General features: G+C 41.7%; 1 protein-coding gene across 2 annotated transcripts in view; it reads right to left on the bottom strand.

Moving 5' to 3' along the window:
* lyst (lysosomal trafficking regulator) overlaps window positions 1–21,939 on the bottom strand; it is a 98,040-nt gene that overhangs the window by 4,598 nt on the left and 71,503 nt on the right. Inside the window, exons 26-52 of one of the 2 annotated variants that reach the window (XM_047352422.1) lie at window positions 19,367–19,597; window positions 19,043–19,209; window positions 17,030–17,182; window positions 16,779–16,940; window positions 15,955–16,146; window positions 15,650–15,861; window positions 15,352–15,561; window positions 15,089–15,265; window positions 14,910–14,986; window positions 14,638–14,826; window positions 13,533–13,678; window positions 13,352–13,448; window positions 13,174–13,235; window positions 13,017–13,072; window positions 12,776–12,928; window positions 9,544–9,788; window positions 7,609–7,675; window positions 7,355–7,511; window positions 5,955–6,095; window positions 5,643–5,860; window positions 5,331–5,561; window positions 4,115–4,304; window positions 3,876–4,012; window positions 1,234–1,332; window positions 614–753; window positions 433–530; window positions 177–333 (exon numbers count right to left, since the gene is read on the bottom strand). In XM_047352422.1, coding sequence (XP_047208378.1) covers window positions 177–333; window positions 433–530; window positions 614–753; window positions 1,234–1,332; window positions 3,876–4,012; window positions 4,115–4,304; window positions 5,331–5,561; window positions 5,643–5,860; window positions 5,955–6,095; window positions 7,355–7,511; window positions 7,609–7,675; window positions 9,544–9,788; window positions 12,776–12,928; window positions 13,017–13,072; window positions 13,174–13,235; window positions 13,352–13,448; window positions 13,533–13,678; window positions 14,638–14,826; window positions 14,910–14,986; window positions 15,089–15,265; window positions 15,352–15,561; window positions 15,650–15,861; window positions 15,955–16,146; window positions 16,779–16,940; window positions 17,030–17,182; window positions 19,043–19,209; window positions 19,367–19,597 — 4,164 coding nt within the window. The remainder of the gene's footprint in view (window positions 1–176; window positions 334–432; window positions 531–613; window positions 754–1,233; window positions 1,333–3,875; window positions 4,013–4,114; window positions 4,305–5,330; window positions 5,562–5,642; window positions 5,861–5,954; window positions 6,096–7,354; window positions 7,512–7,608; window positions 7,676–9,543; window positions 9,789–12,775; window positions 12,929–13,016; window positions 13,073–13,173; window positions 13,236–13,351; window positions 13,449–13,532; window positions 13,679–14,637; window positions 14,827–14,909; window positions 14,987–15,088; window positions 15,266–15,351; window positions 15,562–15,649; window positions 15,862–15,954; window positions 16,147–16,778; window positions 16,941–17,029; window positions 17,183–19,042; window positions 19,210–19,366; window positions 19,598–21,939) is intronic. The other variant, XM_047352423.1, reaches the window with a different exon arrangement.

Below are 21,939 nucleotides of genomic sequence, written 5' to 3' on the forward strand. Positions count from 1 at the left end.
ATTGTTAATGAGACACAAAATCAACCTTCTTTCATTGCTCTCAGTCTCCAGACCTGAATAAATGTACTTAAGCTAAAAGTTGGATTGTTAAGATTAAGCTACCCTAATAAAGGAGGGATTTGTTTCTTTAATTACCAGTGGGTCCACACACTGAAAATAAAAACTTCTTTCATTACCTGACAACACCATTCTCTAGACCACCAGCGATGACGTTGACAGACACGCCCTCTGGCTGGTTGGAGAAAGCCACGGAGCAAATGGACTCCCTGCAGTGGACGTGACCAATCAGGTCTCCGTTCACCGTCCACAAGCGGAGGTCGCTACCTCCGCCCTCTGCATGAGAAATAAAAAACAGAATTCCTGACTCAAGAAACATCTGGAACCTCCAGAGGTGATACAATAAACTGAGGGTTGTGAAGAATCAGGCCTCACCAGAATTACAGACGGTAGCGATGTCACCCGTGGTCTCGCTTGCAGAGACGGCCGTCACTGGGCTTTTGTGACCCGAGAGGCTTTGCACATAACAAAGTCTGGGATTAAAACAAAAACAGATCAGAAACTAAACAAACTGAAATCATTTCATTTTTACTTTGTCTTTTAATACCACGCAGACCTGTTGAGGTCCCAGAGGATGCAGGTGCCGTCGCTGCTGACACTAATGAGGATGCTGTAGGGTTTGCAGACAAACAGGTTGGTGACTTCCCCTGTGTGCCCATATAGGTGGACCTGAGACTCCACCTCCATCTCTGATGGCTGGAAAACAAAAAGACATTTCGCAAAAATCAAACATGATCGCAGATCTCCATCTGCAACTCAGCTCAGGATCAGGCACTGGTGTGGAGATTTTACCTCTTCCCTGAAAAATAACCATTAATCAAATTTCAACAAGGCTCTGCAAATGATCTACTGCTGAAAAGCCCTTCAGACACACAGAAGCAGGAAATCTCCACATAGTATCAGGCACTGATGCAGATCTGAAGGCCTCTCTGATGAGTGAACTCCAGGACCCATAATCCCACTTATAAACACAGTTGAAATGTGTTTCAAGGGCAGCTGTGATGTGACTAATGAAGCTGAGCGTTTGAGCACGCCAAGGCTGCCTAAAGAGAGGGGGAGGAGGGGCAACGTGTGGGTGGGAGGGTGGCTGGGAGGTTGGATGGATGGATGGGGGTGTGTAATGGGCGTTCGTGCGGAGGAGGAAGGTTAGTGGGGAACATCGTCATGGAAACCTACTGTGGTGCTGGTGAATCGGTTGCTGTAGGCGGTGATGACTCCACACTTGCTACCCGTAAACAGCTGGCAGCCATCGGGCACCCAGGCGCAGCTGGTCACCTGGAGGAGAAGGAAGGGAGGGTGGTGGACATTTGTTGGCTGGTCTGAGATGTAAAACCACACAGAGAAAGATAGACACCACATTGGTTTTGCTGCCCTATAATACCAGTACATCAGTGCAGTACACGTACGCCTCCAAATGAAACAAGCACTGATGTTTACGTTCAACTCATTTTGATGGAAAAGTTTTCCTACCCAAGAATATATATTCATTTTACAACTAATAACTCATCAATAAATACATACCGGGCCATTTAATTGCATTTAGTTTTCATTGTAGTAACTGTAAGTAGTTGTAAGACTGCTGTCAAAACCATTTGAAAACCCATTTAAACTGCTTAATTAATATAATAACAATAAAAACACTTTACCATTATAAATAAATAAATATTACTAATACTCCTACTGAGAATGTCTTATTTGCTATGTATAAAAAATAGCTAATATCACTATTATAATAAAATAATGCAATGATAGTAAAAAAAATAAAAGAAAGAATTACCCATCTAAATAAAACAAAAATATTTTTTTCATTTAACGAAGTAGTTTGATTCTGATGGGAAATGAGACAGGCATAGCTCAAAAGATAATAAAACAATGTACCAAGTGTTAATCCATTTAAAAAAAGACAATTTATGTTTTTATTTACATTTAATTAAAAAATGTCATGTTGAGAATTATGTATACTCTTCTCAATAATCAATGGAAAAATCTTTATTGTGACAACAGCAATGAGGCCCTTCTTATACACGGCCTGACCAAAAATAAAGGTCACCACCTGGATTTAACTAAGTAAACAGGTACGAGCCTCCCATTGGATAATCACTGCATGGACGATTATGTTTAGATGTTTAACCCCAACTGGTGTAATGAGTTGCTTCTCATTTTTTTAAACAACCATGTCGAAAGACACATCCCGTGGTTGTGGAAAAGATGTCAGTCTGTTTCAGTAGGGTCAAACCATTGGCCTCCATCAAGCAGAGAAAACATCTAAGGAGATTGCAGAAACTACTACATTCGCGTTAAGAACTGTCCAACACATTATTAAAAACTGGAAGGATAGCGGGGACCCATCGTCTTCGAAGAAGAAATGTGGCCGGAAAAAAATCCTGAATGATAGTTTGGTGAAATCAAATCAAATAAAAACAACAGTAAAACTCCAGGCTATATTTAATAATGAAAGTAAGAGGATTTCCACTCGCACAATGCGAAGGGAACTGAAGGAATTAGGACTGAACAGCTTTGTAGCCTTAAGAAAAGCACTAATCAGTGAGGCTAACTGGGAAAAAAAGGCTTCAGTTTGCTTGGGAGCATAAAGATTGGACTCTGGAGCAATGGAAGAAGGTCATAAGGTCTGATGAGTCCAGATTTATCCTGTTCCAGAGTGATGGGCACATCAGGGTAAGAAGAGAGGCAGGTGAAGTGATGCACCCATCATGCCTAGTACCTATTGTACAAGCCTGTGGTGCTATGATCTGGGGTTGCAGCAGTTGGTCAGGTCTGGGTTCAGCAACAGTATGTATTCAAAGAATGAGGTCAGCTGACTACCTGAATATACTGAATGACCAGGTTATTCTATCAATAGATTTTTTTCTTCCCTGATGGCATATTCCAAGATGACAATGCCAGGATTAATCGGGCTCGAATCGTGAAAGATGGGTTCAGGGAACATGAGACATCATTATCACACATGGATTGGCCACCACACAGTCCAGACCTTAACCCCATTGAGAATCTTTGAGATGTGCTGGAGAAGGCTTTGTGCAACGGTCAGACTCTACCATCATCAATGCACGACCTTGGTGAAAAATTAATACAAGACTGGGTGGAAATAAATGTTGTGACATTGCAGAAGCTTATGGAAACAATGCCACAGAGAATGCGTGCCATAATCAAAGCTAAAGGCGGTCCAACGAAATATTAGAGTGTGACCTTTTTTTAAAATTATTTTAGGGGTGACATTGTTTTTGCCAGGCAGTGTATTTGCTGAGCAGCTTTGTGCATTTTTCCCCTGAGAGTTTAGTGCTTTGAGTTAATTAGCTGATTAGGTTGTGAAACCACAAGTAAAACATTAGAATTTGGGGTTTTCATTATCTGTAACCCATTCAATAATCTAAATAACAAGCAGGCTTGAAATATTTATATTTATCTATGCATAATGATTCTCTACATTATGAGTTCCGGAAATAGGTGAATTATTTCTCAATATTCAAATTATTTTTTAAAAAGGTGACTAGTACCTAGGTAGAAGTCATCATTCATGCTATTGCTGTACAATGTTCTAAATAATAAAGTTGCCTGCAGACCTAAGAAGTCTTGGTCATCGTAGTTTTTGGATGACATACTTCGCCTGATATCTAATGAGAAACAGAAGAGCTTTGTGTTGCTAAGACCTCGCAGTGTCAAACACTGTCACAAAGGTTGTTTAACCACTGAACAAGACCAACTCGTACAGCTTTTTGAGTGTGTTTCAATAAAGCGTTTGCCATTCTTCGATGTCTATGTGTAAATTAAGCTCATGATTATTCTAAGCTTTTATTTACCTGGTGAAGCTGGGAACACTGAATGAAGTTGATGGGCGGTTCACTCTGCTTGCTCTTCAGCCTTAGTATGTTGTCAGCATAGCCCCAGCTCAAGATAGCTGACCACTGGATGTCTGTGCTGTGCATGCTCCGCACACCTAAAGAGCAGCGAGAATAAAGCCAGTCGAGTCTGGAGGATGTTGCGAGGTAAATCCTTTACCATGTCTGTGCATGCTGACATGTGAATGAGTCTTCCTTACCCTGCTCCTTGCTGTAGATCATCATGAGGCAGAAGTTGCGGGACAGACCGCAGATGGCTCGAGTCGGTAGGGCCAGCAGGGATCCGAACCTCTCTCCGTGTGGCTGACTGAAACATACCACCGGGTCTGGAGCAGAGGGTGAGCCCACATACTCACCCCACTTTAGACCTTTGATCCAGGGCAGCGGGCTCTGAGGAGGAAGAGGAGAACATCAGCAGCAGGTGAGCATCAAATCATTTCATAGATAGCAAGTATGCACACCCACTAACCTTGTACACATTATACATATTACAACCACAAACTTCAGTGTATTTCATTGGGATTTTATGTGTTACACAAGGCAGGAAAATGAAAAGGATGGGTTTTTGCAAATAAAAAATTACCAATTGCGCTGTGTATTTGTATTCTTTACCAGCTTTGCACGTCTGGAGACTCTAAGATGTTTGCCCATTCTTGTTTGTGAAATAGCTTAAGCTCAGTCAGAATGAATGGAGCGTCTACGAACATTAGTTTTCAAGTCTTGACAGAATGTCAAATGAATTTAGGTCCAAGCCTTGACTGGGCCAATTTTTTCCATGTAGCACAAGAGGTTCCGTTTCAGTCTAATAGGACCACAGCGGCGTCTTCTTCATGTCTGCCGTGTCCCCTGCATGGACTTTGGCAAACAGCAAACGGGATTTCTTAGGGCTTTCTTTCAACAACAGGTTTCCTCCTGCCACCTTTCCATGAAGGCTAGATTTGTGGGGTGTGCAATAATTGTCTCATTGACAGATTGTTCCACATGAGCTGTGCATCTCTGCAGCTTGGAATATTGTTTTTAATCTAGCCCTGCTTTTAATTTCTGCACGTTCTCCCTGACCTTCCTGTTGTGCTCCTTGGTCTTTATGATGCCATTTGTTCACTGATGTTTTCTAACAAACCTCTGAGGTTTTCCCAGATGGATTTATACCATTAATTGATCATTACTGATAAACTTACACTCAGCTGGATTAAGTGACAATGGAAAGCAACTGGTTGCTCTGGATTAAATCAAGTGGTATCAGAGTAAAGGGGCTAAATCCAAATGCAAGCCACCCTTTCAGATTTTATGTGTAAAAATGTAGAATTTTCCATCTACTTCACAGTTTCATGCTTGTGGTTGAATCATGACAAAATCTTAAAGGGATACTGTCACGTCTCCCCCAGCACACAGCAAGTTTAGCATAGGGAAGATTACCGGGCAGATGACTTCCTTGGCATGTTCCCGTGTTTCTCTGAAAGCGAACTGTACTAGGAGCCCCATGGCTGCTGGGAGCTCCCCCTCCATCATCAGCTTAGGGGTGGTCCTGCTGATGTGAGTGGAGTTGAAGAGCTGCCTGGGTGTCTGGCCATATGTTTTAATCATTGTCTCCAGGGCCCGTCGCTGGACCGGGTCTTCTACGGCGGACACGTCCATGCCAAAATAAGTCTGGGGAACGACACACATAGCCCGTATAAGCAACACGATGAAAGGATTCTCAAGCAGACATGACAGCCACGTCTTACTTACAGCTGGGTGGAAGACATTGATGGCCTGGACGGCTGCTTTGCCTTTCTGCTTGAGCCCGAACACCAGGTCGATCCACTGACACAGTGTTTGGGAGACGTGCTCAGACTCCAGGGCTTGTCGGTGGATCAGGATAAACAGACGTGGGTCGTTGCGAGCCCATGGAGGTAAATTCACGTTATTCACCCTGTCACCATTCTGACGAACCCCAAAATCAAAACCTGTACAATCATTAACAATGTGTGCAGTTATGATATTAATCAATAATAAAAGGTACAGACTGTTTCTATGTAGTAATAAAAAAAAAACAATCACCTTCCCTGTTGACCAGGAATTCTGGGAGGTAAAAAAACTCTGGGATGAGCTCCTTCACATCAGTCATGGACTCATAGGAGGACAGACGCCACGTTGTGTTCATGGAGTGAAACGTCCGGTCCGGGATATCAAAGCTCTGATCTAATTGAGGTCAAAGAAAATTTAATTTCACATTCAACTCACTGGTTGAAAACACCTCCTTTCATGACCTTAAACACCCAGCTTGCTGAATACATTTGCAATCGCATGAAAAGATGCAGCAGAAGATCAAGTAGGAGAGAGAGATGATTAAAACACAAAACAACACAGTAAAAGGGTTGGTCAGAGAAAAGCGTAAAGATAAAATTATCTTTTATAGAGAAAGAAAGGAACATGAGCAGGACAATATTCTGCTCTTTTCTATATGAACCCAGAAAGATGTAGCAACTCCAGAAGGCAGAAACATTGTTTCATAAAAATTTATCACAAAGCTAATGACCAGACTGCCTAATTGCGCTTTAGCTTAAACTAATACTTTGTTGACGCACCTTAAAATCAATGTCAGCTTTCTATGGTTGGAGTCTACCAGCACCACATCTTGACTTGGCAACTTACTTACCAGCTCTTTTCTGCAAAGGTTGTCCAAATCTATCAGATTATAAGGACATGTCCAGAACTTTTATTTTCTCCTAGTGAAGCCATTCATTAGGTGATCTGAACATATGCCGGATAATAACTTTGTAGCAGACACCTGCAGATTTTGGGTCAAAACGTCTTGGTATTTGGAACTGCTAACAAATTCATCCAACTTGAGAAAACTCCTAATTCCATCTGAATAAAGGCAGCCCACAGCATGATGCTGCCATAAATGTGTTTCACTGTTAGGATGGTTGGGGTTTTGTTGGTGATGGACAAGGACGTTTTTGTGCCCAACATACTTTTTTGGAACTGCGGCCCAAAAGTTCAAACTCTAGTTTTAGATAAAGGAAGCATGTGAGCGAATACCAGGATGATCCTTCAAGGAGAGCTGAACTTCATTTCAGATTCAAATTCAATAGAAATAATGTTAGTCGTCAACTCAAGAAGACTTCATCCTAAAACTGATTTAAAAGTTGCGTTGACCAATTAGTTAATTGGTGTATATACTGTGTAGTCACTGATCTTTTGTTTTCTATCCTTCCTGCCCCATCGGATTTGTGCTCTTTAGCTGAACTGTTCAGGATAGAAATTTAAGGTGGAAAAATAAATTATTTAGCATGGTCCCATGTTTTCACATCGCAACCCTCCTGACATTTTTATAAACTGTAAACATATGTTTTTATTAATCATAGACCATACCATAATCCTGAACTCTGCTCTGTGTTTCTCTCTGTTTTACATTATTCCCATTAAAGTTGAATAAGATTTTATCCAAGACTAACCCTGGTAGGCGAGAAACATCTTGGTGAAGGGGGGCATTCGGACTAGGAAGTGCAGAACTGTGCCGCTGTTGGAGTAGTGTGAGCCGTAGTGGTAAGGCTGGACGGGAGGCATGGGGTCATCCTCACGAATGCCCTTTTTGTACTCTTCCTCCAGGTACTGTGCATGAAACACAAACAAATAAATGTGATTTCTTACCTAAACGTCCAGTAAACGGTTTTGAAAAAAAAATCTTAGAACGTGCATGAAGCCTTACCCTGTAATTATCAACGTAGCGGTCCTCTTTTTCTTTGGACTGAACTGCAATGGGTTTATTTAAATTCCTGCAAATCCAAAGGTGAGCAAAGAACCAAAGACCTGAAATGTCTTTAAACAGTAATAAATTCCTGTAACTGTCCTATTTGACGCTTATTTAACATTTAAAACAGAGTAACTCAAACAAAACCAATCAGATCTAACCAATAGCAGTGCCTTAAAAATGCTGAATATGGATTGTTACAACACTATGTATGATTGAATTATGAAAACCTCACTCAGTATGTGTGTTTTCAACTATTTTTAGGGCATGAACCTTTTTTGTATTTGTGTCTTTTTAGCCCACAGACAAATAATGGTAAAATACAGCAAGTGATGCTTGATGTCCACAATAATGGACAAATTAATAACTCCAAATTTCTCTGAATAAATAAATAATACTTTAAAAATTTTACAAGCTATCAATTCATGTGACGTTTATATTTATTAATTTATTTTTTTACACATAACGGTGTCCATACTATTGACACTATTGAAGAAATATTTCATGTACTTGCACTGGCTGCCCAGTAGTATCAACACCCTCACATATACAGGGGTTGGACAATGAAACTGAAACACCTGTCATTTTAGTGTGGGAGGTTTCATGGCTAAATTGGACCAGCCTGGTAGCCAGTCTTCATTGATTGCACATTGCACCAGTAAGAGCAGAGTGTGAAGGTTCAATTAGCAGGGTAAGAGCACAGTTTTGCTCAAAATATTGAAATGCAGACATTATTATGGGTGACATACCAGAGTTCAAAAGAGGACAAATTGTTGGTGCACGTCTTGCTGGCGCATCTGTGACCAAGACAGCAAGTCTTTGTGATGTATCAAGAGCCACGGTATTCAGGGTAATGTCAGCATACCACCAAGAAGGACGAACCACATCCAACAGGATTAACTGTGGACGCAAGAGGAAGCTGTCTGAAAGGGATGTTCGGGTGCTAACCTGGATTGTATCCAAAAAACATAAAACCACGGCTGCCCAAATCATGGCAGAATTAAATGTGCACCTCAACTCTCCTGTTTCCACCAGAACTGTCCGTCAGGAGCTCCACAGGGTCGATATACACGGCCGGGCTGCTATAGCCAAACCTTTGGTCAATCATGCCAATGCCAAACGTTGGTTTCAATGGTGCAAGGAGCGCAAATCTTGGGATGTGGACAATGTGAAGCATGTATTGTTCTCTGATGAGTCCACCTTTACTGTTTTCCCCACATCTGGGAGAGTTACGGTGTGGAGAAGCCCCAAAGAAGCGTACCACCCAGACTGTTGCATGCCCAGAGTGAAGCATGGGGGTGGATCAGTGATGGTTTGGGCTGCCATATCATGGCATTCCCTTGGCCCAATACTTGTGCTAGACGGGCGCGTCACTGCCAAGGACTACCGAACCATTCTTGAGGACCATGTGCATCCAATGGTTCAAACATTGTATCCTGAAGGTGGTGCCGTGTATCAGGATGACAATGCTCCAATACACACAGCAAGACTGGTGAAAGATTGGTTTGATGAACATGAAAGTGAAGTTGAACATCTCCCATGGTCTGCACAGTCACCAGATCTAAATATTATTGAGCCACTTTGGGGTGTTTTGGAGGAGCGAGTCAGGAAACGTTTTCCTCCACCAGCATCACGTAGTGACCTGGCCACTATCCTGCAAGAAGAATGGCTTAAAATCCCTCTGACCACTGTGCAGGACTTGTATATGTCATTCCCAAGATGAATTGATGCTGTATTGGCCGCAAAAGGAGGCTCTACACCATACTAATAAATTATTGTGGTCTAAAACCAGGTGTTTCAGTTTCATTGTCCAACCCCTGTATAAGATAATTGTTTTTCATTAGCTGTCCACTGCAGGGACCAATTTGCAAGGTGGAAAGATTCAGGACTGACCTGTAGATGTTAGTTTCCTGCAGGTCGACGGTCTCGCTGGTGTAGTCGCTCAGGATGAAGGGGAACACCGGGTACTGCATGAGGTCGTTGAACGAGCGGCCCGCGTGCTTGTTGAGATGGGTGAGGTACTCAAAGTTTGTGATCTGACCGGAGCCCCACAGCTGGGTGAGCGCTGAGATGTTCCCATGCTCCAGCAGGTTGGGAAGGTCAGAGGTCAGGATGTTGTGGTAGACGTCATCTCGGAACTAAAGTCAGGAAACACAAACCGTAGAATCATTTGTTAACATCCATGATGGGGACACGGCAGACATGGTTTAAATATAGTAGCACAAACAAATAACCAATACTATTAATGTCAGGAAATCAGCATTTGGATGGTAGAATGTAACAACAAATTACAGGTTGTCCAAATTCCTTAAAAGCAGTGAAAAACCTTCAAATCGAGCTACAAATTAAATGCTGACTCAGATTTAACTTGAGAGTAGCGTCAATCAGTAAATCAGTTGGACTCGGTCAGCAAGGATTACAAGAACATATAGGGTGATGTCAAGGGTTGTTGATTTTATGAAATAATAAGGATCTACAAAACTTTCTCTGAGCCAACATTGCCAATCTGACATGCTAACGTGTAACCTTAGACTACAGGTTAGCTTCAAAGTTAACATTACATGAGTCTAAGTATGTCTAACTGAGAAGGAACCATCTTGTGTCTCTGTTAGACAAAAGCCTCATTTATTGGTCAATAATGTTTAACAGTGAAGTCACAATGACATATTTTACAGAAAAAGCTGGAAACTTCCTATTTCTGTTAACATCTTAAGTGACTGTGTCACTGTTTCCCAACTTGTATGTTGGTGTAGTGACTCACATGTGTTACGCAGGTTAAAACATGAGGAAACTGAGGGGATTATGTGGAACATCAAGTGCTGTAAAATCTTTAAAGTAAGTGTGTTGTTTCGTATGCAGTTACATTTTGAATAGAGCATATGAAGTGGTATCAAGGCTGTGGAAGTCATAGTTTTCTACTGCTTCGGGATGGGGTATGTTACATTTGAATCATGTTTTATATTTTTTCCAACTTGAAGGATGAACTGAGCTCCCAGGAATGAAAACTCATTGCTCTTTTGCCCCTTTTCAACTGGCTAGTTTTAGCCGGCATGGCTCCGCTTCACTTGGTTTTGCTCAACTCGGTACGGTAATTATTGTGTTTCTACTGACCCGCTGGCGGGTGACATTGTCACATAAAGTGATCTGCATGAAATGATAAAAATGAATAGAAAATAAAAACATAAACAACTTCAATACTCATAACATTTGTTTTAATGTATATGCAAGAATGTCTTATTTTTGTTTTATATGTATAAAATGATCCAGTGGGATAATTGTTTGGACACAGCACAGCCAGAACTTATAAAATATAGCTCAGGGGTTCTGATGTGAGGTGGGGGGGTGTGGCAGGAGAACCGTAGAGGAGAGACACGAATGTCTAGACTGGTGAAGTTCCAAGGTTTGCCTGAAGAAATTACCAATTTTGGGCTTTAGGAGCAAGTTTTTGTCTTATCCATGGCAATAACGAAGACAAGGACTTTAAAGTGTAAAACCGTGGACCTCTGACAATGGTGAAGTTAGTTTTAGGTTGGATATTGGATATTCGTGCTCCGCGGATTCAGCGGGCTCGTCCTTCCGTTTGATCCAATGTAGGCAGTCTGATTACGGGCAGCTGCTCTCTGCCTGCCCCCTCCTCCTGCAGACGCTGGTTTACTTATGGATCGCCAATAAATTTCCGAACCAAACACGCCATTCATGGTGGCTTTGTTTTGTGTTTTGAGGGAAATGTTTGTGCATCTGAACAGCTGATATTATGTGTGATTAGCCGATTTATGATGTTATTAAATACAGCGCGCCACCGTGTAATTCAAAAAGCTGATGTGTACTTCTTTTCTGTCATCCTTCAGTCATGGTTTATAATCTGTAAATATTAAAATTATATGTATGTCCTGCTCAGGCCACTGTGATCCTTAATATTATAATAGTGGCTCTTGAGTTTTATTAACTTTTCACTGTACTACCTCAATGAAAGCCTTCTCATTTCTCCTGGTCCCATGGCCAGTCACTAAACAGCACTCTGTTCACGTCACATGTAGTCCTGACTCAGCCCCGGTTGGACCTGCTCAGGAGCAGGGAGCAAAAAAGTAGGTACCAGTACAGAAAAAACTGTAATGGAAACGCTTGCAAAGTTAACCGAGTGGAGTCGAGTAGGGCCAAATCGAGCCAGTGGAAGAGGGGCATAAAACTGCCCTCATAAAGGTCAGATAATCTTTAGCTGAATCAATCAAAAAGTGGGTCATGTTCTGTTTCAGTTTCAGTTTATTTATATAGCGCCAATTCACAACATATGTTGTCTCAAGACACTTCACAAAAGTCAGATTCATACATTCCAATTAATCCAAATAATTGAACAGTGCAGTCAGATTCAGTTATTTATTCAAATTGGATAAAACGTTTTTCTGTCTAAGGACAGAAAAACAGACAGAAAGACAGAGAGCAGCAGTTCTCAGTTTCACTTTCTGTTTCAAACATCTGTCATGCCAAGGTGAGTGAATCTTCATTAGTGCAGGCAGCAAGGCATAGTGTGAGATTCAGTAATGATATAATTGGATCATTTGAGTTGCATTTATGTATATTCTGTAAGTGTCGTTCATGTCCAGGATACACAGCGCGTACGAGCAGCTAAAATGGTGACATTTTTCAGCACAAATCGGTTGCACGCTGGTTTATCTGCTGATGAAATTGTTTATTCTAAAGTGTAAAATGTGTATTAAGGTGGTGTTGGATCATTATTTCCCATTAACATCATATGCTCCTACGTCACTGACACTACATGCAGATCAACAGTGCTGTGACAGGGCTAATGCTGCTGGTCTGTCATGATAAGCCAACTATGCTAAGACCCTTGTGTATTTTGGTAGCCATACACATCATACCGAGTAACCCAATCCCATCGGAAATAAAATTATTAATATTTATTTATTCATATTTATTAATAAAGAAGATGAAGTGTTTTCAATTATGCCATAAAATAAAAAAATCTTTCAGGTAATTTAAATCCAAGCCTGTTGAAAAAAAAACATGAATATAATATTGTTCTATCACTTTAACATTTCACAAGGGATGGAGAATATATCTCTTTAATGTCTCTGAGTTTTATTTCATTATTAATTTTTTGCCTCACCTTAGTGTTGTCAAAGGCTAACAGCAACGTCCTGCCATTAGTCAGAAATATCTCCACTGCGTTGTCTCTCAGCTGCCACCATCGCTTGTGCACTTCCTTGATCTCCTCGTACGTCCATGAGAAAGAGGGCGCCTCCGTCTCCCCCTGAAGGATCTGTTCAAACACAAACACATTTAGCTTTGAGGGAGGCAGCAGAACACCAATCCACTGGCAGACAGTAAGCACAACTCTGCTGTTTTACCTGGTTGTCATGAGCATCAGCGGCATTGTCCTCAACAAAGTACATCCCAGACTTTCCTGTGAAGAAGTGCAGAGTGAGATTAAGTGCGCTGACAGGAAGACAGTTTATTCTTCATGTTTATGCCTGGAACTGCTGTGAGTGAGGGTCAGGGTCTTACCCAGCAGCAACTCTCCTGCTGTCTCCCTGGAGGGGGCGACGCTGGTGCACCGTCTGGTGAACCTGAGGGCAGAAACACGGTTCTCTAGCAGCAGACCTTCCCATGCAGAACAAGTGTTGTAATGCTCTGAGACCAATGTAACATTTACATAAAGGCAGAGGAAATCAATGAGCTTTACCTAATGGACTCGCTGGTGGCTTTGTCTTTAACAGTAGAGTAGAAGAAGGAGTGAGTCTTATCCTCAAATAGGAAGGACAGAGGAGGCTTCACTGTTTCTAAACACAACACAGAGATAAGACGTTGAAAAAGAGCCATGGCCAAAGCTTTGGAAAAGGAATGTTTCCAGACTGTTTGTTTACCCTCAGGTTTCCGTCTGTCTTTGAGCAGGTATTTGTTTGGTATGGTGAGGTAGCACCTCTGCAGACGTCGCCGCTCCCGGTTCGGCCCTTCAGTGGGATCCAACTGCCAAGATGTTGGGTATGATGTGTGGTCATACCAAACGGCGCTAAAACAGAATGTAAAAGCAGATTTTACTTCTTAGCAAGTCTGAAATGATGCTGCAGATTTTACACTTTTTCCGTTTCCAAACTGCAGACTTTTTAAATGTTGAAAAGTTAAATGTTCAAATGTCTCTGTCCTTATTTGGACCATTTATGACATTAATGGTCATAAATGATTTGTTGTATTGTGTACAGTTTCTATTAATGTGCTTTAAGTTCAAAAGTTGTGAAAATTAGGTTTTATTAAATATCCACAAAAGGTTGTTTATTCAAATATTTTATGATAATGGGATATTGAACCCAATAATAGCTTAATGCTCCCTTTAAATCAAAATATCAAAATGTTTAGCTTTTTACAGTTTAATCATCTAATTTCAAAATACTTTAATTTTCTTGTCTACCCCCCCTCATCCTTGCAGGGTCGGGGAGCTTTGTCCAGCTGGCATTGGTAAAGAGATGGGGTACACCTTGGACAGGTTGCGAGTCCATCACAGGGCAACACAATGGACAAACAACCATGCACACACACCTAAGAACAACTTAGAGAGGCCAATTAACCTAAAAGTCATGTTTTTGGATTGTGGGAGGAAGCTGGAGTACCTATAGAGAACCCGTGCATACACAGGGAGAGCATGCAAACTCCATGCAGAAAGACCGTGGCCGGGATTCAAGCCCAGAACGTTCTTGCCGCAAGGCAACAGTGCTACTAACTGTGCAGTTGAATTAGCTTAAAATAAACACATGTTTCAGCAGCTACAGCTGTCTAAAACAAGACTCCATGATCAGATTTTTATGTTGTGGAAAACAGAAAAAATGCGACTTATTTTTCCCCAATACATAGTTTTAGTTTTTCTAGGACTGCATAGAAAATGGCATTATTTAATTATTTAAATCTTGTTTGAATGAGTACATAAGAAGGCATTAATTATCATAAAATCAGCTCGATAGATTACTGCACTCCCACCGATCGTGTGTGAGCTGCTGGACCAGCTCCTGCCAGTGACGACTGGCGCTCAGGTCAGTCTTGTACAGGCCCCTGATGTGCTGGATGACTTTTTTCCTCTCCATGCCTTGCCGCAGAGACACATTTTGGGTGATATCAGCCGCAATCTTGGAAATATCTTTGGATTTCCCATCAAGCCTCTGGATCAGACTGAGCAGGAATAAGAACGGAGAGAGTTAAACATAAACAATCCACCATAATCAATCCTGTTTAGAAAAAGGCTTTCAACTTACTTCTTCTGAGTGTTGGCCATTTTCTTTTCCCACGCAGCTTTACTAGTTTTCTCTTCTGCTTCATACTTGAATTTTTCCTGCATCAGTAAAACCGAATGTCCTTAATATGTTTGGTTAATAATAAGAGTGATTTTCACCCTGAAAATCCGAGTCTTCTCCTTCACAATGACAGTTTTTACCTCCTTTATGGCCTTGAGTAGATCTTGTTTGTGCGGCGCATTGGGAGGGATGCAGCGATGGCCACAAAGCTTGAGTGAGGTCATAAAGACACCCACGGCACCTCGCTCTTCTTTGGTGAGGTCGTCTTTGTGATCGTGCAGCATCTCGTACAGGTACAGTGACAGTTTTGGCCCGTGCTGAGTGAAACAGAGCGTTACAGGGTAAAACAAAACTCAAGTGGCTTAAACGAATAATCAACAAGAAACGAGGGTTTCTTATTTACCTCTAGTCCTGGGCTGAGGCTCTCCTTGAGGATATCTATATGCTTGTGATCGAACACAAACTCAAGCGCCTCTTTTCTGTCATGCAGCGGAAGTGATGGGCTGAGTGTGTGCACCAGAAGACGGCCTATCTGCACCCTGAAAGTGTCCCTGCAGGACCAGAGTATCCTCCGCCACTGATGATTTGGGGCTCCGCCACGACCCGTGCTGCCCTGTGGCCACACGGCACAAACACCTGGCTAGCAGATGCACAATACAGCAGGAAAATATCTTAGAAAAAAAGAAAACAACTGGTCCTACCAGGCTGATTTTGATCCCATCCATCATAAGCTTTAGGATGTCCTTCTGAAAACTCTTCTTGCTAGCATGTGGAAGAATAAAAGGAGTCGGAGAGTGTGGGACGGAGGACGACCCGCTCTCATCGTGCGCTTGATCACCCGGATCTGGCGTGAAGATGTTGTGGTCTGGCGAGTCCGGGATGTTCAGCAGGTCGAATAAGTCCTCACTCACATCTGAAATGAGGGAAACATTCAAACAGAAACTAAGATTAGACAACAGGCGAGGGAGATTAGAGGAGATAATTTAGAGAATCAGACATTGTTTACCATAGTAGATCAGTCTGTTGACAGCGAGAACCACAAGCCTCTGCAGCCGTTGGACAAACTCAGTCTCACTGGCACGGATGGGGTTTTCCTGGCTCATCCTCCTCTGCATCATCTGGTGCAGCTCATCGCTGGCTACGGAGCGCATCCGCATCAGGAGAGAGTCAGTCTGCGCCAGAGAAAACCGACGCCGACCTACAGGCGTAATATTGCAATGTGGTGAGTTTGGATACATCCACTTCTAAAGGAAAGAGCCTCATAAAAGTATTCAGACACCTTGAACTTTTTCACATTTTGTCACCTTACAACCACAGACCTAAAAAAATAAAACAAAACAAACATTTTTTTACGAATAAAAATTTACCTAAAAAGACGTGCCGCTGTAACAAACACTAACGGTGGTTCTGCATAATGGAAAAGTAATGCATCATTTTCCTTCCACTTCAACTACCTTGTGTTGGTCTATGACAAAAAATCCCAATAAAATACATTAAATGTTGTGGTTCCAACATGAGAAAATGCTAAATAAAAGTTTAAATGGGTATGAATACTTTGTAAGGCAATGTATAAGCATTGTTTCTCAGAGTAAGAAAATTTAAAGATCTTTTAATGAGAAGATGATTAAGAGCACAAATGTTTATTGAAATGCTTGACACTGACTCAGGTAAGCATTCGAGCATGCAGACTTGAAAGCACCAGCAGCATGTGAGAATGCTGGGCAAAATTAAACCCTGAAGCGAGGGAAAGATTTCAGTTCACGGCAATCATGGGATATAGTCCCCATGACATGGAGGATGATCTCCACTGTGGACCAAAGTCCCAGCTACCTGCATCACAGTGGAGCATGTACGATGGAGTGTCGGTGGGGGAGGGGAGGGGGGAGTCCTGGAACAGGAAGCTGAAGGGAGAGAACATTGGGATTTGGCCATAGGAGCAGTAGTGCTGTCTGGGAATGCGGGGGATAATGGAGTCTTTCATGGCAACGGGACCTTAAGATTAGGATGACACGAGATTCAATAAACGCACACTTTAGACAGACAGAACCAGTTCACCTTAAAGAAATGTTTATAGCATTCACCTGCAATGCTCTTACGCTTCTGATAGATGGCGTGATGTGGAGAGGTCGGCGTATTAACAGCACCGCTCAGCTTCGCAGGTTCCTGGTTGGCCGTCGTCTTTATGAACTCAATGGCAGACTGGAGGACTCTGAACTGCAAGGCCACGGCCATTTCTGAAGAAAGAGATTAAACACGCTTATTATAAAAGGTTGACCCCATACCCTTTACAACCAACTCATGCTTCCCAGTCATACTCAGTTCAACCAAGTATTTATTGGCAGTCAGTCATTTTCTACCGCTTATTCCATGTGTTCAGAGTTAAAACAGTGACCAAAATCTGACATAAAAAAACTGTAAATTGTATCAAAATGCAGATTACTATCAGCTCTGTATTACAGACACCAAACAAAAAGTAAAAACAAATTTAATTCTAAGACGCTTTATGGCATTAATAATTAAACAAAGGTGGAACCAAAGGGTTGGACTACCTTGCTGCTTCTATTTAATTTAAAGAGGAAAATAGCAGCTAAATGCTTTTAATTATTACAATGGATTAATTGATCATCATGTGACCACCGCTAGAAAAGCAGACGTTGTGGCAGTTTGCTGGAGGGAATCATATCGCTATAGCTTAACACATTGCCAAGGAAGTAAGACATCAGCACAGGCCTTGCAGAAACTATACTCGCTGCACAAATCTTCAAAGGGTTATAAGGTCATGTCCAAACAACTTGAAACCATCACCCTATAGTGACAGAGTATTTGCAAGTGGAAAACGTTGAGGACAGTTAACAACGTTCCTAGGAATGGACATCCCAGCAGTGACAAAATAGCTCGATCTCAGACTCTAAATGCTTTAGTTTGCATGTTAAAAGTCATGCCAATCAATTTAGAAGTATTGTTTTATATGGAAGAGTTCCCAGTAGAAAACAATATTCTCTCTAAAAGAGCTCAGCAGCACCATTTAGGTTTGCAAACATGCATCTGAATGAACTGGAAGACCTTTGGAGCAATGTCTTTCGGACAAGAGAGACCAAAGGAGAGATGTTTGGCCATAACACATGACAACATATTTAGATAAAACTAAACACAAAATATAAGCACATACACCTCATACCCACAGTCGAGCACAGGGGTGGAGGGTGGAAAACTTGGGCTTGTTTGGCAGTCGAACTGACCATCAACCCCTTTGTACACCAAAGCATTCTAGAGTCAAATGTGAGGCCATCTATCAGACAGCTGAAGACTGGCCCAAATCAGGTCATCAACAGGACAATGATCCCAAACAGCTGCCAATCTGCAACACAATGGCCTCAGCAGAAGAATCAACATGCTGGATAGGCTGGTCTGATTGAAATGGTGGGACTCTAAGAGAACTGCATTCAAAAACAGAAGAAGCAAAGCTGTAAGAAAGGTGAACTAAAATCCCTCCAGAACTATGTGATAATCGTTGCTACTACAGGTGGTTCTACAAGCTGGTAAATCTTGGGGTGTAAAAAGTTTTTGAAATGTTATCTTTCTTTTTGCACAATAAATAATGACAGTGTTGAGTATATTGTTTGCCAGGTAAAAAACAGAACCCTTAAACTGAATGAGAATGTAACTCCCCATTATTTATTTTAATGCAATATATTGCCAGAAACCTGTGCGCTGATCACATTTTAGTAAAGTTCAGTCCTAATTTGCTGTCACTTTCAATATATTACAGTAAAATGGCAAACCACAGTCCTCATATGGCTACTGAAGATGACAGTAATATGTATAAAGTCAAAAATCTTATTCAGAAGGTAAAACGGAGTAAATATGGCACACAACAGTAAAGATATATTTTCAGTGTGTCAGTTTTATCAGAAAGCCTTGTGGGAGCAAGATGAGATGTGAGATCTGACTTGACTTTTTCACTTGAAAGTTATTTTGTAGTTTCTTTCTGCAGCAAAACTTGACTGCTTGGCTTCATCCACTACACCAGGAGTGCATGAGAAGCCTTGCTTGTTGTCTGGATGTGTACTGAATTTTAGCAATCCAGCCCTCACCCTGGGTGCGTCTCATCTTGCTGGTTTGCATGAAACCCAGCAGGGTAATGAGGTCTTCAATGATGCGGAAGTACTGGGACCCCGAGGAGCTGCAGGAGTGGATAGTCACAGCGACTAACATCTGCTGGATGTCACACACCAGGAGCTTGTAATCATTCAGGGGAATACTGCAGAGAGGTGGAGAGAAAAACAAGAAAATACAAAGCAAATCAGAATCACCCTGCTTTTTATTCATAAGAGATAGACCAAAAGAACAAAGATTAACGATTTACTGCTTGTCTCTGTTGTTCTGTAACAACGTCTCATCTGTTCTGGCTGTCTTACCCATTCTCCATGCCATTGAGGGTAGATAGAGTATTGAAGAGCACGTAGAGCAGCCCGTGGTCTAGCAGGATGTCTGCCAGCTTGGGGCAGGCATTGACGAGCTGCAGCAGCATACAAAGGATGCTGTGCACCAAGGAGTTCTCATAAAGAGAGTTTTCAATAAGACCCAACACTGGGATGATGCAGCGCTTTCTGAAAGGTGAGATATTGTCCATTTCCTCCAGGTCAAGACTGCAGAGAAAAATAAGAGACAGCATTCACAAACATATAGCTCCACTGAGAATGATCTATACACTGACTGATGACATGGATTTCAAATTATTTACACGATTTTATTGATACATTTAAGGTGTTCTTTTTACAGGGAGGGGTGATTATACAACACACATCCTTAATTAACTTTAAAAAAAGGATTGGAAGGACAAACATCAATTTAATGTGTTTCTGTTGTTACATTATTATCTCTAATCCACACAATACAACGGTCAACGGTTACAGTTAGACGAGACATGATTGAGATATTTGTCCATAGTGAAAATAAGTATTTTTGGAGGAGCCAAGGTGAGGCTTTCAAACCTAAAACACTGTAACTGTCAAGCAGGGTGGTGGTAGTATCATGCTTTGGGCCTGCTTTGTGATTCGCCAGTACCACTGGTTCTGGTACATTGCACAAAGCAGACACAGTGATGGAGGAGGACCACTCAAGTCCTTCAACTTCACCTCAAATCAACACCTGAATAGGCAGGCCCAAATCTGAACATCACAAATCCAATTTTGTTTAGATCATGTCTGGGCCTTTTTTTGATACCTGGTCCTACACTGGACACATACACTATATTACCAAAGGTATTGGGTCACACCACCAAATCAATGAATTGTTCCAATCACTTCCATGGCTGCTGGTGTATTAAGTCTTGTGTGGAGAAACTTGACTGGCCTGCACAGCGTCCTGACCTCAACCTTCTTGAACATCTTTGGGATGAATTAGAGCGGAGGCTGCAATTCTGGTTTTCTCATCTAACTATGAACACACTCCTAAACCAAGTGGAAGATGTTTACAAAATAGTTAAATTTGCTGTTGTTGGCAACGGTGGGTCCATCAACAAACTGGACCTTATAGATTAAGAATATTATGTCATCAAAGTTCATGTACACATAAAAGTAGACTGACAGATACTTTGACAGTTTAGTGTATCTCATTCTTATTTAATTAGATTTTTATGTCCAAGTTTAACAGACTCACAATGCCGCGCTTAAGGAGATGGGGAGCAGCAAGATCAAAGGTAAACAACAGTTGAAGCCAGCATGCCAGACACCGCTGATGGAGATAATCACAATTTTGCCATCTCTGGTTGCGTAACAACTTCAGAATTGATACACCCTGACATTTGTATCAGATGTGAAGCGTCCATATTCACTTTTGTAAACGCAGCGTGCTGTGTGTGATGTAATGTCTCCTTCTGCGCATGCGGGCCATTCAGAGACAAACTGTTCAAACTAGAGTCTCAACATGATAGCATTAAACTTCTAATGTGTAAAAGCACAGAAAAATATCAGATCTCAGTCAAAAAGAAAAAAACTGGCCTGCAGTGTGAGCAGTGTGAACTGGTTTAAGACACAGTTGATGGCTCTAACAGGAAATTAAACCCTAGCGCAAATGAAAACAGGTTTTTGAATGGATAAAGCTGGCTAACATTAAGCCTTGGCAATAGTCCTGACCTCACCCTTCTTATAAATGAATTGCCTATACCTAAAAACTGTGTTTGTGCCAGAAAAGCAAACAATTTGAGAGGAACGGTGAAATAAGCAAACTGTAAATAAAAAGTATATGGTTGTGTTTTAAGTCTGAGACCCAAATAACAGTGGAAATGTCTATATATTCGAACACTGTTTATACACTACTCAAAAAAAAAGGGAACACTCAAATAACACATCCTAGATCTGGATGAATGAAATATTCTCATTAAATACTTTGTTCTGTACAAAGTTGAATGTGCTGACAACAAAATCACACAAAAATCATCAATGGAAATCAAATTTATTAACCAATGGAGGCCTGGATTTGGAGTCACACACAGAATTAAAGTGGAAAAACACTCTACAGGCTGATCCAACTTTGATGTAATGTCCTTAAAACAAGTCTAAATGAGGCTCAGTATTGTGTGTGACCTCCACGTGCCTGTATGACCTCCCTACAATGCCTGGACATGCTCCTGATGAGATGGTGGATGATCTCCTGAGGGATCTCCTCCCAGACCTGAACTAAAGCATCCACCAACTCCTGGACAGTCTGGTGCAACGTGACGTTGGTGGATGGAGCGAGACATGATGTCCCAGATGTGCTCAATCGGATTCAGGTCCGGGGAACGGGCGGGTCAGTCCATAGCTTCAATGTCTTCATCTTGCAGGAACTGCTGACACACTCCAGCCACATGAGGTTTAGCATTGTCCTGCATTAGGAGGAACCCAGGGTCAACTGCACCAGCATCTGGTCTCAAAAGGGGTCTGAGAATCTCATCTCGGTACCTAATGGCAGTCAGGCTACCTCTGGTGAGCACATTTCTTTGGAGGGC

Source organism: Girardinichthys multiradiatus, chromosome 22 (assembly GCF_021462225.1).
Source record: "Girardinichthys multiradiatus isolate DD_20200921_A chromosome 22, DD_fGirMul_XY1, whole genome shotgun sequence".
Classification (NCBI taxonomy): domain Eukaryota; kingdom Metazoa; phylum Chordata; class Actinopteri; order Cyprinodontiformes; family Goodeidae; genus Girardinichthys; species Girardinichthys multiradiatus.